We start from the raw sequence: 19,327 nt of genomic DNA, 5'->3' as shown, positions 1-19,327 counted from the left end.
GATGTTATTGAGGTTTAATTGTGTTCTAATTTCAAGATCCAGTAACCGTTCTAACGTTTTTAAAAGAAATGAAGAATGACTAATTGGTCTGTAGTAATTTGGTAGAGTGTGACTTGGCTTCCCCTCTTTGGGGATGTAGGTAACCTTTACCTCCATCCACATACCACGTATGTACGATAACAATAAACAGGCCTTAAAAATTCTACCAGTATAGATAGTGCTGGCTCAACCACATTCTGTAGCATTGCCGGTATTATACCATCCGGCCCCGGTGATTTATAAGGCTGGAAACTGTTAATCGCCCATCGAATTCTTGTGTTGTTAGTTATTCTGTCAATCAGCTGTCCATCCTCGACAGTTCGGACTCGACTGTGACTTGCTGTTGGCAAGAATCCGTCGAAGTCAACACAACCGGGAAAATGAACACCTGACAGCAGATCCAGTGTCTCTAGACCGGAGTTAGTCCAGGAACCATCGCTCCGTTTGATACTACCTATAGGTTTTGGGTCTTTAGATAGTATCTAACGAAACCTGGCAGCTTCACTAACTCCTTCTATCGACTCACTGAAACTAACTCAAGAACTTCGCTTAGCTTTCTTGATTTCAGTCTTGTACTTATTGAAATTGACCTAATAGGCATCGCAATCCGTAAGGAGTTTCGTCTTACTGGCTTTATTGTAGGGTTTGGTCCACCACACCGTTTGGGATTTCTTCCCCGGATAGGTGATTGGACAGGAGTCCTAATAGCTCGTCAGGAGGGTTTTGGTTGGGAAATCCACAGCTCTCTCGACTTCCTCGACAGTGTGGAGAGTATTACTTCCACATAGTTTTGAAGGCGTTAGAGCTTCTAATTTACCCCAATCCGTTCTCCTGGGATTCCTATGAGGGCTTCGTGCTACCCCGAGTATAAAGATCTGAAATTGTATCATCTTGTGATCGGAAAAGGAGGACTTTTCCGATACCTTCCAATTCTCTACATCGGAGTCGTCCATGTTGGTCAGGGTTATGTCCATGACTTCTCCCATTAATCTATTTTGAAACGTAGGAGTGTTACCCCTATTACAAATTCTTAAATTATTTCTTAAAATAAAATTGAAAATGTACTCACCGCTGGCGTTTGTATCACTGTTTCCCCATTGGAAATGTTGGGCATTGGCATCTCATCCAAGGACGACCCACCCTATGCTCCCTAGTTCATACACTGAGTGACCTTGCTTGGTGATTCGGGGTCTTCATAAGTCAGGTAAATCGAAGACAAAACTAGGGGTTTGCTCCGACCTTCTTCCATCAGTACCGTGCTTATATCACCTCTACTGTAATTGGGCAGAAGTTAAGACTATTTTTGGCAACTGTACATTTTCTCACCTTGTCCCCATTCGAGACTGCGAAAACAGAATAGTTCTGCCCGCTTAGCCCGCTCAACTTATTTTTGTATAAATAAGGTTCCTGGACTAGGGCGATGTCGATATCTTGAGTCGAGAGGGGTTTCAGTAGTTCAGCAGCAGCAGCAGCTTTGCAATGATGCAGATTTATCTGTACAAAGCTAAGCTTTTGCCGCTTACTACCTATTGGTGTTTTGGTGGGATTCGGAAACATAATCGTCCCAATCCAAAGTTCAGAAAGTCCTTTCCGAACTTGTCAGTGGCAAACTTGATGACCAGTCCGTCGTTCTTCTTAATGGAACCGAGAATCCTCCAATTTCCCATTTGAAGACCGACGTTCTGCTTCTGAGGTTAGAGAGGTTGAGATTGCTACCTTCCCAGAGAGAGCCAATGTCATTAACTGTTTTAACAAGGAAATCTGCCGATTCCTTGTTTTCACAGCTAATTACCTTGACACCCTTTTAAAGAGCAGACTGGTCCAGCCGCACATCTGTTCAACCACGTCCGATATGTGGATGACCCGAAGCCGACCCCCAACTAGCAACCAATGACAGTCACTGATACGCCCATTGGGATCAGCCCTATCTATCATTGCCAGCCGGATTTCACCCGGGACAATCCGTCCAGCAGCGATGTCATCCTGCTTCGGGTTTGACGAGCAAGGAGTCTGCAGAGCTGTAGGCTTCGCGTTGTCCTTACTCACCTTCGCGGACGAGCAGGGATTCTGCAGACCACTAGGCCCTGAATTTTCCTTACTCGCCTTCGCAGACGAGCTGTGATTCTGCAAAACACCAGATTCCGCGTTGTCCCTACTCGTCTTTGTGGACGAGCAGGGATTCAGTAGAGCACTAGGTTTTGCCTTATCCTCACTCGCCTTTACAGATGAGCATGGAGTCTGCAGAACAATAGGCTTCGCGTTATCCTTACTCGCCTTTGCAGACGTACAAGGCTTCAGAGAAGGAGCACATGATGAAGAGGTTTTAACCTTTTCAGCAGTGATCCTCTTACTAGCCTTCCTCGTCACCGAAGCAAACGATGCGGACGGATGTACTGGCTGTGTGACGACGTAGATTTCTTCGCAGCAGGAGGTTGTTCCTCAGTCGACCTCATCCTTTTCACAACCACTGGTTGTAATTTTGGATCGATCGACCGAGGTCCGCCATCCTTTGAGGAAGTCAATGCCATCGCAGACCCATCACTGTTCCGCACTTGTGTCGGAAGGTTTCTTCCTTTTCATCAGCTGACTTGCCTGTATCACCCTTTGTTGGGGTTTAGAAGTTGGGCCAGCTACAGAATCAGAGGGCTTGGGCCAGCTACAGAAACGCCCTTATGTTGATGGTGTTGGGGTCTTTATTAGCATACCGATTGCAATAATTAGTCGCCCTTCGGTATGCTTTTTTTGTCTCTTGTTTCTTTGGCTTTGGCAGAATTGGAGGTCTGTGGCTTCAGCGAATCATCCATCTTATAGATATGTTCTTCACTGGTGCCACACTCCTCCTCTACTGATTTTTGCCTTAGAAGTAGAGGTTTGTCGGGATTGTCCGTCACCAAAACATCTGCTCCAGTTGAACAGCTTCCTCCTTGAGTGTCAAGGTGACACTTTTCTTAATAAGGTTGAGGAGTAGTAGACTTTGTCTGTTTAGGCTGTCATTTATATGGTCCAGCTCCGAAGTGTCGTCCCCGCCCATTTTTGCAGTCCGCTCATTTGCAGCGGAATTTGAGCCGCTTGCAGCAACATTGGGGGAATCGTTGTCAATGTCCATAGTTGTAATTTAATGAGGAAGTTGAGGAAGGCATCCACACATACATCAGTCGAAGATTCGTTTTGTGGGTTTTGGGGGGTTTGTTATTAAAAGTTCGTATGTCCATGGGATATTAAGTTGTGGAGGAACTGAGGTCCACCGTGGCATAGTCTCCTTATCACGGCAAGGGCCTTATACGTTGAGTCTCCCAGGTATCAACGAGGCTCAGCAACATTGGGGGAATCGTTGTCAATGTCCATATTTGTAATTTAATGAGGAAGTTGCACTTGTGAGTGTAAAGACTGAGGGTGCCAAGGCATCCACACATATATCAGTCGAAGATTCGTTTTGTGGGTTTTGGGAGTTGTTTGTCTTTGTTAAAAGTTCCTATGTCCATGGGATATTAAGTTTTGGAGGAACTGATGTCCACCGTGGCATAGTCTCCTTACCACGGGAAGGGCATTAAATTACACGTTGAGTCGCCCAGGTATCAATGAGGCTCAGTTCAAATACAGTTGGTACCCTAACTGCAAACTTTGAGAACACCGATGGGCACGTCGCTTAACACCCCGCTGTTAGGGAATCTCAGAATTATTTTGGTAGGAGATCGCTACCAAATATGTGTCACGCAATCCAGAGAAACACTGTGGGTTTTCAGTGCACTGTGTTGGTTCGTGATAAATAGACATCGGATTTTGCATATTTGCATATTTTTTATTAATAAAGATACGAAAATTCTGATTGGACCAAAATTCGTTTTGAAGAAAACTGAATGCAATGACAGGCTCATATTTTTTATTTTTTTGCATATTTGCATATTTTGCATATGCACAAAATATGCAAAAAATATGCAAAATATGCAAAAAATTTGCAAAATATGCAAAAAATATGCAAAATATGCAAAAAATATGCAAAATATGCAAAATATGCAAAATATGCAATTAATTTTTTGGACGAAAATCGTCAAATTAAATTTGGAAAGTCATCAAAAAGTGTTCTAAATTAAGTTTATTTTCGTTAAACGTCGATTTCTTAGCAGATTATTATGTTATTAATTATTTTTCCGCCACAGCAATAAATCTGGAATAAAAGACTTAGAAAATTTCCTATAACCCAGCCTTCTTATTACAACATAAGTTGCTTTTTAATACAAATTTGTTCAAAAACTCAATCAGAAATGTCAAAATGAACATATCCAAATATGTTGATAGTTTCTGCTCGGCCAAATTGTCTGACAGAATATCAAATGAGCTAGAAATTAAGACTAAGACAATATTGAATATTACATAAAATCTTTCATATTTTACTAAAAACATATAACATATGAAAACATATACAGGGCAATCATGAATATTTCCCTCCGAATTTTCCGCACGGAAAATAATTTTAGAAAGTGAAATATTTGTTAAAAGTTGAAAGCTACTAGATTCGCTTCATGATGGCATATTCTAGTCGAATCGACAAAAATATTCCCTTTTTGGGCATAAATATGGAAAAAATTGTGAAATTTGGGAAAGCAAACAAATTATGCACGGAATTTTTATTCATGATTGCACTGATAACTATATTTTAATACCCTAAGGGTATAATGTCTTAGTGAATGAGTTTGCAACATGCAAAAGGAAACGAAATAGACCCACAGTTCCTTTTGATGATCTGCATAGATTCGCACTTATCCATCTGGCCAGGTCTTTTTGAAAACAAAGTACAGGTCACATTTATAGACCAAATTGGCATAAAAATTGGAGATTTTTTGGCCCTTGGGCGATCCCTGTTTATTTTGGTAAGAATCGATTCAGATTTGGATATTGCACCCATATATACAGTATAATCTCGATAATCCCTACACCACAGGTTTCGGCGGTGTCCGAATTATCAAAATGTCCGGATTAACGAATAGTAAAGAAAATAAATTATTTTCTATGATTAAATAACTCGTGGTAGTTATATAATACTCTACGTGCTCTAAGTGTTAAAAATAGGGAGATTTTTCTATATGACAATCCGGACATTTTTATTGGCATTGCCCGTATTTGTTCCTTTCCTTTCAAGACTCAATTTTCCCAAATTACAGAAAACGCCAATCAGATTGTGAAAGTAGAGCTATAAATATGACGTTTTTAAAGTATACATCACGGTGTAAGCAAAACACGGGACAGGTGTGAAATTTAATTTTTTTGAAAATTAAGATTCCTTGAAATCTTTGCCTTTTAGATGTATAGTGCCTTTGGCAACTTTAATGACAATATTGCTGCGAATATTTTTCTTAATATATTTATTTATATCCTAGACAACAAGACTAATGTGTTATAAAAGGTGTTATACCTTGTACTCGACAATTTTTCTAAATGTTGCTGAAAATATTTTACAGCAACTCCTCCAAATTCGAAACATTTGTAATAATTAGTTCAAATTATCGAGTACACGGTCAGGTATAAGTTATTTAATTGCATAATTTCTTTTCGACTGTGTTATCAAAATTGTTTTCCTGTAGCAGGAATGAAAGAACTATATTTTTTAGCATTCCAAATGCTTTTCTAGCAGAAATATTTGAGTGGTTTTGCCATGTTAAAGATAATTCCAAGGGTTTGACTTATTTTACCACTACCACGCTATTGTGTGGTTTTTCTGAGTGATGTCATTTTGCTTTAATCATTTGGTGTTCTTCACATCAATTTTAACTACTTCCCATTTTAAATAAAACTTGTTGTTTTTAAAAATTTGATAACAACAAAACCCGAGATTAAGCTGAAATTATTTTACAACAATAAAATAATACACATCTCAACAAAACTGCCAAAAGTGAATCTAAAAATAATGCATTACTTTTCGCCGAGGAGTGAACATTTCCCAATTCTGCATTAAGTGGTTGTATGCTTACAATATACATATAAAATTATGTATTTTTAGTGCATTAAACTAAAACCATGTCGTTGGTATTTATTGTTGACCTGTTGTATGTTAATTTGAAGTTATTGTTCGGCTTAAGGTCAGTGAAAAGACTTGTTGGTTTTTGTTTATAAGCTTTTTATTCCAATATTTCGGTTGACATCGTCAACCATCTTCAGGGATAAACTACAATTAAAAACGCAAATTAACATTGGAAAACAAATATTTTTAACACAAAATTACATTAAATGAGAAAAGCCACTGGCTTCTTCTGCCGTATGAGCTGAACTAATTAAAAAACTAAGTATTTTCTTTTTGTCTTGAGTGCTTTTGTACTAAATGTCTATATATGTGTGCACAGTGGTCAATATCGGATTTATAATTCATTCTGACGTTATTGGGTGTATTTATTATGTGCAACATTTCTAAGGTAAATCGCCTTTTATAATTATTCTCCTGTGTCAATATATTTACATCTTTTAAATTTGGCGTATGTCCAGTTGAAATACAATGTGCTGCTAGGGCCGTCTTTTGTTCCAAAGGTTTGTCCGTTTTTTGATCCGACTTATGTCCGGATAGTCTAGTTTTTAATTTTGTTTTCGTTGTACCAACATATACCTTCTGGCATATGTTAGTTCCGTCTCCATTACATTTGATTTGGTAAACTATGTTGCACTTGTCTTCTTTTTTCACCTTAGATTTTGTTTTACTGAATAGGTTGTTGACGTTTTTAGTGCTAGCTGGTAGTTGTCCTTGTTGTAAATATTGGAGGTTTTTAACCTATCTGAAAAACCCGGTATATACGTTATCGATTTGTATGTTTTTTCCTTTTTGTCTTCTTTTTCAGTCTTTTGTTTTTCTTTCGTATATTTTATCAATTCTTCAATGGTTTTGTGAGGAAAATCGTTTTTAGATAAAATGTTGTATATCTTTTGCTCATTTGCTAGGTGGAAACTTTCGTCACTTATGCTTAATATCCTATTAATAAAGTTTGTAGCAGTGTTTATTTTGACTTGTCGTGGGTGCTTAGAATAGAAATTTATTAGACGTCCTGTTGCTGTCGGCTTTTGATACCAATCAAGTGATAATTTGTTTCCTCGTCGAATTATAATTGCGTCCAAGTACGGTAGTTTCTGGTTTTCTTCCAGTTCATGTGTGAATTGAATGTTTTTGTCAAACGAATTAAGATTTTTGAGGGTGTTGTCAATTTCTGCTTTTTTCACTATGCAGAAAATATCATCTACGTACTTCGTTATTAACTTTGGCTTAATCGTCGTTTTATCTATTACAGCGTCCAATAATTCCTCCATTACGATGTCCGCAATGATCGGTGACGCCGGCGATCCCATTGGTAGTCCTTTTTTCTGCTCGTATATTTTGTCATCATATATAAAATATCTTGAATCTTTTATACAAAGAGTCACTATTTCTAAGAAAATGTCCTTCGGTATTTTTGTGTGTTCGTTGATTACATTCCATTTTTCAGTTATTGTCCTTATTGCCAGATTTATCGGCACGCTGGGAAATAGTGACACAACGTCAAATGAGATTAATATTTCGTCATCATTGATAGTGGTATCCTTAATTCTCTCTTTTAAATCCAGAGCGTCTTTGATGTTATATTTAGAAGGTTTCGTCAGATTTTTTAAAATTTCTACTATATATTTTGAGAGTCCATATGTTGGCGAATTGATTGACGAGCATATGGGCCTCAGTGGTATTCCATCTTTATGGATTTTTGGGAGGCCATAAATTCGGGGCGCAACTGCTGTGTTCGTCGTCATTTTATTTTTCTCAAAAACGTCAATTATGTTCATGCTAAACAGCTTTTCTATTAATTTGTTGTTTTTATTTTGCAGTTTCGATGTCGGATCTAAACTAGATCTAAACTAGATCCGACATCGAAACTGCAAAATAAAAACAACAAATTAATAGAAAAGCTGTTTAGCATGAACATAATTGACGTTTTTGAGAAAAATAAAATGACGACGAACACAGCTGTTGCGCCCCGAATTTATGGCCTCCCAAAAATCCATAAAGATGGAATACCACTGAGGCCCATATGCTCGTCAATCAATTCGCCAACATATGGACTCTCAAAATATATAGTAGAAATTTTAAAAAATCTGACGAAACCTTCTAAATATAACATCAAAGACGCTCTGGATTTAAAAGAGAGAATTAAGGATACCACTATCAATGATGACGAAATATTAATCTCATTTGACGTTGTGTCACTATTTCCCAGCGTGCCGATAAATCTGGCAATAAGGACAATAACTGAAAAATGGAATGTAATCAACGAACACACAAAAATACCGAAGGACATTTTCTTAGAAATAGTGACTCTTTGTATAAAAGATTCAAGATATTTTATATATGATGACAAAATATACGAGCAGAAAAAAGGACTACCAATGGGATCGCCGGCGTCACCGATCATTGCGGACATCGTAATGGAGGAATTATTGGACGCTGTAATAGATAAAACGACGATTAAGCCAAAGTTAATAACGAAGTACGTAGATGATATTTTCTGCATAGTGAAAAAAGCAGAAATTGACAACACCCTCAAAAATCTTAATTCGTTTGACAAAAACATTCAATTCACACATGAACTGGAAGAAAACCAGAAACTACCGTACTTGGACGCAATTATAATTCGACGAGGAAACAAATTATCACTTGATTGGTATCAAAAGCCGACAGCAACAGGACGTCTAATAAATTTCTATTCTAAGCACCCACGACAAGTCAAAATAAACACTGCTACAAACTTTATTAATAGGATATTAAGCATAAGTGACGAAAGTTTCCACCTAGCAAATGAGCAAAAGATATACAACATTTTATCTAAAAACGATTTTCCTCACAAAACCATTGAAGAATTGATAAAATATACGAAAGAAAAACAAAAGACTGAAAAAGAAGACAAAAAGGAAAAAACATACAAATCGATAACGTATATACCGGGTTTTTCAGATAGGTTAAAAACCTCCAATATTTACAACAAGGACAACTACCAGCTAGCACTAAAAACGTCAACAACCTATTCAGTAAAACAAAATCTAAGGTGAAAAAAGAAGACAAGTGCAACATAGTTTACCAAATCAAATGTAATGGAGACGGAACTAACATATGCCAGAAGGTATATGTTGGTACAACGAAAACAAAATTAAAAACTAGACTATCCGGACATAAGTCGGATCAAAAAACGGACAAACCTTTGGAACAAAAGACGGCCCTAGCAGCACATTGTATTTCAACTGGACATACGCCAAATTTAAAAGATGTAAATATATTGACACAGGAGAATAATTATAAAAGGCGATTTACCTTAGAAATGTTGCACATAATAAATACACCCAATAACGTCAGAATGAATTATAAATCCGATATTGACCACTGTGCACACATATATAGACATTTAGTACAAAAGCACTCAAGACAAAAAGAAAATACTTAGTTTTTTAATTAGTTCAGCTCATACGGCAGAAGAAGCCAGTGGCTTTTCTCATTTAATGTAATTTTGTGTTAAAAATATTTGTTTTCCAATGTTAATTTGCGTTTTTAATTGTAGTTTATCCCTGAAGATGGTTGACGATGTCAACCGAAATATTGGAATAAAAAGCTTATAAACAAAAACCAACAAAACCATGTCATCAATATTAAAGCGGCAGTTAGAGCATTTTTCCAAAGAATTTTTTTGACCACAAATATAGGACTAAACAATATAATATATATTCAAATCTAATATGTGGATATTCAAAACGTATACTTCTAATTATAGTTATATTCCAGAACCTGGCATCGTAAATGGTACTTTAAACTTTTTTCCATTTTGAGCTAAAAAATGAACCCTTTTTCCAAAAACTAGAAAAATGCGCTTTTATCTAAACAAAAATAGCGATGACTAACTCTAGCTCCTTTGTTTTTCTGCTAGACAATTTTGGCCGGTTAGAAACTATCATCATATTTGGACATGTTGATTTTGACATTTCTGATTGAGTTTTTTAAATTTTTTCATTATCTATCTACATTTGTATAGGAAGCAAATTATGTTGTAATAGGAATGCTGGGTTATTTGACATTTTCTCACCTTGTGAAAACTGAATTAAGTCTTGTTAGTCTAGATTTATTGCTGTGGCGGAATATCTGGAGAGTCTCAATAACATAATAATCTGCAAAAACCTATTTTAAACGTCAAAAAACTTAATTTAGAATGCTTTTTTGATGATTTTCCAAATTTAATTGACGATTTTTGTCAAAAACACACTTGCATATTTAGCATATTTTTTGCATATTTTGCATATTTTTTGCATATATTTTGCATATTTTTTGCATATATTTTGCATATTTTTTGCATATTTTTTGCATATTTTTGATATGACCTCAAATATCGAAAAATTGACCCTCAAAACGCCTAGATCCAAAATTTGAGTCCAATCGGATAAGAAATAAAAAACATGCTAAAATCCGATGTCTAGTGATAAAAAAGGGGATAACCTTTGGTCGGTCACAACCACCCAGTTCAACACTATAAGAAGTTGAATGGGAAGATTGTGGCGTCTAGCCCCCGCATCGCGGGAAGATCGTTATCGCCCGGGGGACATAGAGTAGACTACCCTAAGTTGGATAATCAATTATATATGTGGACACCAGTCGTACGTGGAATTCACGAACAAGAAGTCGAAGCGCCGTAGAGTAAAACATGGAGTTCCTAAGGTGGGGTGATATCACCGGAACTGTTAAACGTCATGGAACAATATTTAAGCCAGTCTGGGCGCCATCCTGCAACAGGGTGCCTCCCCATGTCATCAGTGGGTCGTCTGCATGAGGAGTCGATGATTCTCTCAGTACGGCAACACGGCATGCTCTCGTTGCAGTACTTGCTCGAGTGTTACGGTGAGAACCATCCTAATCGCCATGTCAGGAGGGATCTTCATGATCTAGAAAGAGAGGTCGAACGTTACAAGAGAGAATACCTAGATCAGCAAGCCTATCAAGCCGCTTTGAATACCAACATACACGCAGATGCAGTCTAAGATGCCATAAACAACTACCGTGTGAATACGGTCCTCGAAGTACATCCCCCACCTACGATCTGTCAACGTACAAGCAATTATTTCCCTTCTCTCATTCGATAAGTTAGGAATACAGATCACTGTGGGGCTAGATTTCAAACTTCAAAATCCAATCATGGTTTGGCAAAAACAAGGATTGTTTGATTGCTTGAGCAGCTACTTTATCTGGAGATAATAATAATAATAATTGTTCCACACACATCCCATACGGGACAAGGGGGACTTCTCTCATATCATATCTGGAGATAGAAATTCTAAATTGAAGAACTTTTGAAGCAGTTCTACATAGAATCACTTTGAAATAATAGAAGGAAAACCCCAATGATTATCTCTAAGAAGCATTTTCCCAAAAAAGAAGAAAATAAAGAAAAAACTTGTAAAATAAGTAGCACAGATCCGCAACATTCCAATGCTTGTCAACAACTAAAAATAGGTCATAGTATTTGTTTTATGATCCGGCTATGCACCCCACCAAATGGTTTGTTTTTATTTTGTTCAATGGAATTAAAAATTCAGTTGGATGTTTGGTCATGATTTGTTTGTCCACAACATGGGTTATTAGATAATACCGTATTCGTGATACTCCCGAAATTGGGTCTCTCTCTCAGTTGTAGGACAACGCCAATGCGTGTGTTGTTGTTGTATTTAAAACAATAAAGCGTTTAAATGTCGTCTACTCCATTAAAAAGAAATGTGATTTGAATAACGGCCATTGTGTGGAGGGAAGAGAAAGAACGTGTGCGAACAATTGTTGTGGCCATAAAGTATGTAATCTTCATTGCGTTTGGTAGGTAGGTAGGTTCATGTTGACGCTTCTTCATTATACGGCACATGGATTTATCGCCTCCGTTGGCTGTGATGTGGTGAATTTAAATATTCCATTTCATTGTTACATGGGGAAGTGGTGAATTAGTTAATTTTTTTGGTGGAAGAAATGCCCCGAAAAATGCTCAAACATGTATTTAATTGTACAACATGAGTTAGTAAGTTCAGATTAATCAAAAACACCTTGAACCGGGAAGTGTTCCAAAACATTTTACGGAAGTGAAAAAATATACAAAAAAGAAAAGAATTGCAAAAATTTTGACAAAATTAAAATGAAAGTGAGTAAAAAAATATAAGTGTATTTGGTATATCTGCTTTCGGAACCAGCTAAAGTTTATAAAACCCTTCCCTACTCTAGTTTCTATTTATTATTTCCCTGTGCATCATGTCGGTAACATTGATCAGTTATACATCCGCCTTGACGACCACAAAAACCGAAATGTAAGATTAAAGTTGAAATATCAAATCAACAAAGTGTTAATAAAATATATTCCTACCTTTCTTCCCCCACTTTAGTGTTAAACACACCGATTCCGATCCAGAAAAGGAAGGCTTCTGGGCCCGCAAAGAATCATGGAAATCTCGTTGGGTTAAATATTGGCGTCCAAAAACAATTTATGTGCCCGTGTGGAAAAAAGTCTGGACACCGGTCATACAAAATGAATGGGTACCACTGCCTAACTCTCCTGCAGGATGGTCTAAACACGACAAGAGTAGCGTTAGTGAAATAGTTTATTAAGGTTTATCATTTAAGCGTAGTTTTGTTGCAAGGTGGAGTTAAAGTATTAGGTGAAAATGTTGAAAACATAATACCCTGACCTACGGCATTAACCTCATTGCAATAATTTGAATTCAAACTTGCCATATTGTATTCGTATTGTAGTAAAACATTATTTATTTATTAAAATATAATTTATTAAAAAATATACTTGTTAAAAACACTTGGATGTAGATGTAATGAAAACAGTTTTGTGCTACTTTAACTGACACCACGTTACCAGCTCTGTCGAACCAATAAGCAATAAGTAGAACAGGGCCCGGAACAGGACTCATGGTCATGATTGCATATCCATGGTGATAGGTATATTGGCCCTGGGATTCCTGCCGTAATTAATTAATCTTTCGGAAAACCTATTGGTAATTCTAGTGATTAGAAAAGCTACACGGGAAATTCTACTTTCTGAAATTCGTTTATTTTTTCACCTTGGTAGTCTGCTCTCAGCTCCTTGGGATCCGGGCCGGGACAGGGAAGAAGTCCGTTCCATGGATCAGCTCTATTTGTATGGCATAGCATTGAGGCTATGTAATGGATATGTAATGGATAGCCGACACCAGGACTATTACCACAGGAGTTATATTGCGTGCCTCCAACTTCGTCTCAGATTCATGGTCGTCATAGGAATATGAAACACCTGCGCAGTTTCCCCATCATCACCCTATGTTGTTTTTCACCAATTCAATTGCAAACAAAGTCAACCGCGATCCAGGAAACATAGATCAAAGTGCCCCGTAGCTAGTGATGGTTACAACAGTTTGCGGAAGGTTCGTACATGAAGCGGACTCCTTTGACTCTCATTTGAGCTTGACTCTAGTGGCTCATACATGGAATGTATAGGGGTAGCAGTAAAGTGTGGCACTGACGAGGTAGAGTTTCTTAATGTGTCCATACCGCCGATGACTAATTAGAAATATATTCGAATTAATGTAAGGAATATTGGAAGCATAACCGCCTAGTGCTAGAGGATTTCAATGCTCATCATAAGCTTTGCAATTCAATCCAAGGTAATGACCAGATGGGTAGAGTGCTGGCCGAGCAAATTGATATTTGGACAGTTTGCACGGTGAACGAAGAGGCTCTGGTCCTGGGGGACTTCAATGCGCCTCATGAGATGTGGCATTCGGCCCTCGGAATCGACCAGACAGGTACAGCGCTGGCTGAGCAGATTGACAGCTCTAGGTTTTGCACGGTCAATGAGGACGCCTCTACCAGAATTAGAGGAGAGTGTCACAGCTCGCCAGACATAACCATCGGGTCAACTGGTGTGACAAATGACCTTACCTGGCAACCCGTCATTTCCCTAGGATCACACCATCTCCCCAATTGTCTCCATTAGCAGACCACCCGATTTCATTATCTCTCAACGCCGCACATTTGTCAATCATAAGAAAGCTGATTGTTCGAGTTTCAGAGAGTTCACCAATCACCGCTTAAGAGAATTGCCCAATCTTTCTCCTTCGGGTAGCGGAAAGGACGCTCCGAGACATCATCACTGCTGCAGCCGCTCGCCATATCCCTGCTGGTCGAATACCCGAAGTAAGACCAAACTTCCCAGCAGAGGCGACGGGATTAGCAAATGAGCGTGATGAGCTTCGTCGAACCAACCCCAATGACCCCAGAGTCAGGGAGCTGACACTGGAAGTTAACAGGCTGCTCGGCAAACATAAGCGGAACAAGTGGTTAAATCATCTGAAGAGTTACAACGTTGGAGCAGGTATAGGTGAATTGTGGGCAATGGTTATGCCACTCTCGAATCCTGGAAGAAGGGAAGATAGGACCTCAGTCACGTTGACTGACTCGAAGAGGTGCGCAAGTTATTTCAATCGACAGTTTGTCGAGCACCCCGAGAGTGACAGGGCGAAGAGAAGAGTATTACGTCGCATTAGATCTCTTCCTGCCGAGGAGGAACCACCACAGTTTACAATGGATGATGTTGCCAATGCCATCAGGAACGCAAAATCTTACAAAGCGTTGGGCCCTGATGGAATCTCCATGGTAATGTTGAAGCAGCTGGATGAGCCGGGAGTGGAGTATCTCACTAAAGTTCTCAACCTGTCCTATCCAAGCTCATTGTTAACGAAGTCTGGAAAATGGACAGGGTGGTCCCACTACGGAAGCCCGGCAAGGATGCCAGCAAGAGTGAATCGTACAGGCCGATTTCGCTATTGTCGTCCGTAGCAAAGACCCTTGAGACCTTAGTCCTCCCCAGTATCAGAAATAGCTATCAAGTTGCCGATCATCAGCATGGATTCCGTAAGCAGCACAGCACGACAACTGCGCTGCACGCCATTACCACCCATTTTTGACAAGGACTCAACCAGAGACGGCCGTGCGATAGAACAGTGATGGTGGCGCTTGACTTATCAAAATCCTTTGATACAGTCAGGTACTCCACGCTGTTTGAGGGTATTGAGCAGACAACCCTCCGGCCAATTTTGAAACGTTGGATAGTAAACTACATGTGTGGACGCCAGTCGTACGTGGAATTTAGGAATAAGAAGTCCAAAGCCCGTAGAGTGAAACAGCGAGTTCGCAAAGGTGGGTGGTATCTCCGGAACTGCTTAACCTCTACATCTCCTGTATTCCGCCCCCTCCATATGGCATCGAGATCGTAACGTATGCGGATGATTGCACGATCCTGACGTCAGGTACCTATCCTGATGATATCTGTGAGAGACTGAACAACTATTTAACCCATCTTACCAACTTTTTCCATTTGAGGAATATGCAGATTTCCGCCACAAAATCTACAGCCACTCTATTCACCACATGGACAGCGCAGTTTGGACGTGAGTTGAATGTCGTGGTCGACGGTAGCAGAATTCCGACCACAAACTGCTCTAAAATTTTAGGGGTCACATTCGACACTACATTCAGGTCGTGCGCACACGCCACAGCTATCTGCGACAAGCTGAAAAGCAGGAACAAGGTCCTCAAGTCATTAGCCGGCAGCACTTGGGGTGCAGATAAAGAAACCTTGTTGACCACATATAACGCGATAGGTCGGTCTGTGGTAAGCTATGCGGCTCCAGTCTGGTCTCCGAGATTATGTGATACGAATTGGAAAAAGATTCAAACTTGCCAGAATGCCGCCCTGAGAACAGCAACAGGGTGCCTCCTCATATCTTCAGCGGACCATCTACATGAGGAGGCAAATATTCTTCCAGTGAAGCCACTCAATGAGATGCTTTCGTTGCAGTACCTGGTTGGAGTGTGAGTTATCCCAATCACCATCTTGTGGGTAGGCCTGACACATTCAGGCAGATCTATGCTCTAGAGGGAGAGGTCCAACGATACAGGAGAGAACCCCTAGATCAACAAGCATATCAAGCAGGTTTGAATAGCATTCACACGGACGCAGTTGCCAAGGCCTTAAGCAATTATAGTGTGAATAAAGTAATCGGAGTACATCTCCCATCTATCGCAGCTGAGGAGCGTAAGCTGCCACGACAAACTAGAGTAGTTTTGGCTCAACTACGCTCGGGATATTGCAGTCGCCTAAATTCTTATTGGGCGGAAAAAAATACTGTTACAACAACAAGGACAATCGAAGATTGCTACGGGACGGGACTATCAAATGCTGGCGATGAGCATAAGAACCCTGAAAACTCAAGGTTAAGGGAACTTGCTCTTGAAGCAATGCAACATTTGTTCAGGATTGGGTATATAGTGGGCAACGGTTAATTCTCTCTCGAATCGAGGAATGAAGGATGATAGAACGGCGTGACAGTGAAGTGTGAGTGTTATTTTAACAGGCAGTTTATAGACGGAGGGGATGGAAGATACCAAGGAAAGGTCGTGACCGGCTTCAACATCGCAAAGCCCAGGATTTATCTTGGTTCCTCTTTCACCTCAAGTGGACACTGACCTCCCCGTGGTGTCACCTGGGGAACTGCCTTTAACACCCGATAAAGGTAGTGAACTAACATGTGCCGCGCGTTCACCCATAAAAACGTTAAAAACTTGGGTTTGGGCGTCGGGTTAGTAACCCTCCCCTAGAAAAAACAGCCTGCTATGAACAAGAACAAAAAATCAAATTGATCACGTTGTGATAGATGGAAGACATGCATCAAATGTGTTGGATGTACGATCGTTCCGAGGTGCAAACATAGACTCGGACCACTACCTTGTTGCAGCAAAGGTACATAATAGATTAAACGTAGCAAATAAAGTGCGAACAGACACAACACGGAAGTTGGACATCGGTACGCTGCAATCACAACGGATAGCCACAGAATATTCCAATCAACTGGCCCAACTGCTTAATTAAAGCACTCCTCGTACCGAAGAGAAAAATTCGGCATATAGGGCTACTTTACAATCAGTAGCAGCGCGTAGCGCACGAGAGGGGTATCGGGAGAAAATGAGAGAGGAGAAACGTCTTTTCCGCAGGAAAAAAGAAAGAGATGGAAAAGCGGGAGTGCGAACAAATCGAGATGTACAGGAGACAGAATGAAGTCCGAAAATTCTACCAAAGAGTGAAACATCCAACTGATGGCTTTGGAACTGGCACATCCTCCTGTAGAGACCAGCAAGGTAATCTGGTAACTGATACAGATAGTGTGTGAGGATATGGAAAGAGCATTTTTCCAAACTGTTGGTATCCAATAGTAGCGAAGTCGACGAAGATACCATAGATCCAATCCCAGAAGATGGTATGGAATATATACCACCTGGCCAAGGTGAGATAAAGACAGCAATAAACCGGCTGAAGAATAATAAGGCAGCAGGAGCTGATGGCCTACCAGCCGAGCTGTTTAAAACCGGAGGCGACACGCTGATAAGGTGTATGCATCAGCAAGTTAGCACCATCTGGCAGGAAGAACGCGTACCCGACGATTAGAACCTGAGCATCCTGTGTCCTGTCCATAAGAAAGGAGAGGGGCATAAGTCTTTTCCCTATCGCCTACACGATAGTGTCAGGGATATTGTGCGAACGACTAAAGCCCATGGTCAACGAAATAATTGGACCATACCAATGCGGCTTTAGACCAGGCAAGTCCACCATTGACCAGATATTTACCCTGCGGCAAATTCTGGAGAAGACCAAAGAGATGCTGATCGACACCTACCACCTTTTTGTCGATTATAAAGGAGCCTTCGGAAGCCCGCTACGTTCAAAGGTATTCAAAGCCATGTCTGAATTTGGTATCCCCGCAAAGCTCATTCGGCTTTGTAAAATGACTCTAACTGACACAAGATCTTCAGTTAAAATAGGAAAGACCTCTCCGAAGAGTTTTGTACCAAAAGAGGTTTCAGGCAAGGAGACAGCCATTCGTATGATCTTTTCAACATCCTACTAGAAAAGGTTATACGAGAGCCAAACGTCAAAAGAAGAGGCACAATCTACACCAATAGCCACATGTTACTTGCTTATGCTGATGATATAGACATCATGGGACGATCAGTAAAAGAAGTAACCGATACCTTTATGAAGGTCGAAGGAGAATCTGCTAAAGTGGGTCTGGCGGTAAACGGCGAGAAGACAAAGTTGATGGTGTCGACACGCAATGAGTCCATTGAGATCGGACCAACTGTTGAAGTTGGTTCCTATAATTTTGAGGTAGTAAAAGACTTCGTCTACCTCGGCACCTATGTAAACACAACAAACGACATCAGTTGTGAAATAAATAGAAGAATTGCCAACAGATGCTACTTTGGCTTAAGTAAGCACTTGAAAAACAAAGACACAACTGGTCAAACAAAAATAACTCTTTACGAAACACTGATACTACCCTTGCTGAGGTATGGTTCCGAAGCCTGTGTACTTGCGCAAGCAGATAAGGCAGTGATTGGCGTGTTTGAGAGAAAAATTCTTCGAAATATCTACGGACCGATCAGCGTTGACGGTAAATATCGACGTCGTATGAACCACGAGCTCTATCTGCTATACAACGACATCAATATAGTTAAACGTATCGAGATGCAGCGATTGCGTTGGCTAGGCCATATAATAAGAATGAGCGATGATGAACCCGCTAAAAAGGCCTATAAATTCGAGCAACATTGCGCTGCACGCAGGATTGGTAGGCCAAAAATAGATGGCGCAAACAAGTGGATGAAGAGATGACAAGGCGCGGTATTCTTCTGTAATGGGCCAGCTTAGTAAGTACTCGTAAGTAAGTTTATAGAGTACCTTTGAGAGTGACAGAACAACAAAGGAATGTGCTACGCGGTATGAAATCTTTCTTAGCAGAGAAAGTACCTCCACAATTTACAATGAGCGATATTGCTGTTGTCATTCGTAACGCGAAATCAACTAAAGCTTTGTGTCCATACGGAATCTCAATGGTAATACTTAAGTAACTGAATGAACTCGGTGCTGAGTATTTGACAAGTGTCCCCAATTTATGATTAGCCAACCATATTGTAAGCAGAGTCGATTTCCCTTTTGTCGCAAGTATCGACGATTCTACAGACACTACTCCTTCCCACGATGAGAAGCTGCTTCTCAGTTGACTAACATCAGCATGAATTCTGGAAAATGCATAGTACGACAACAGCATTACACACCATGTCCACACATATCAGAGACAAGGCCTGTTCGTGAGACTGAACAGTCATGGTGGCTCTTAACCTATCAAATACCTTCGTTACCGTCAATAATGCCAAACTGTACGATTATCC

At 39.9% G+C, this 19,327-nt stretch overlaps 1 protein-coding gene across 1 annotated transcript; it reads left to right on the top strand.

Annotated features, from left to right (window-relative positions):
• Window positions 1-12,307: 12,307 nt before the first annotated feature.
• Window positions 12,308-12,661, top strand: LOC141386661 (uncharacterized). The gene is made up of 2 exons (XM_073955577.1): window positions 12,308-12,363; window positions 12,439-12,661. Exons 1-2 carry the CDS (start codon window positions 12,308-12,310, stop codon window positions 12,659-12,661), a joined length of 279 nt encoding a protein of 92 aa, XP_073811678.1.
• Window positions 12,662-19,327: the final 6,666 nt, after the last annotated feature.

Source organism: Musca autumnalis, unplaced genomic scaffold (genome assembly GCF_047663935.1).
Source record: "Musca autumnalis isolate F117 unplaced genomic scaffold, ASM4766393v1 scaffold_5, whole genome shotgun sequence".
Lineage (NCBI taxonomy): Eukaryota > Metazoa > Arthropoda > Insecta > Diptera > Muscidae > Musca > Musca autumnalis.
This window is presented reverse-complemented; position numbering and strand designations above follow the sequence as displayed.

Excerpts from the sequence above, each read along its gene's own strand:
- LOC141386661 (XM_073955577.1), top strand. The coding sequence starts at position 12,308 with ATGTCGGTAACATTGATCAGTTATACATCCGCCTTGACGACCACAAAA. Across the intron at positions 12,364-12,438 it reads ACGACCACAAAAACCGAAAT|TGTTAAACACACCGATTCCG; the intron begins GTAAGATTAAAG and ends CCCCCACTTTAG.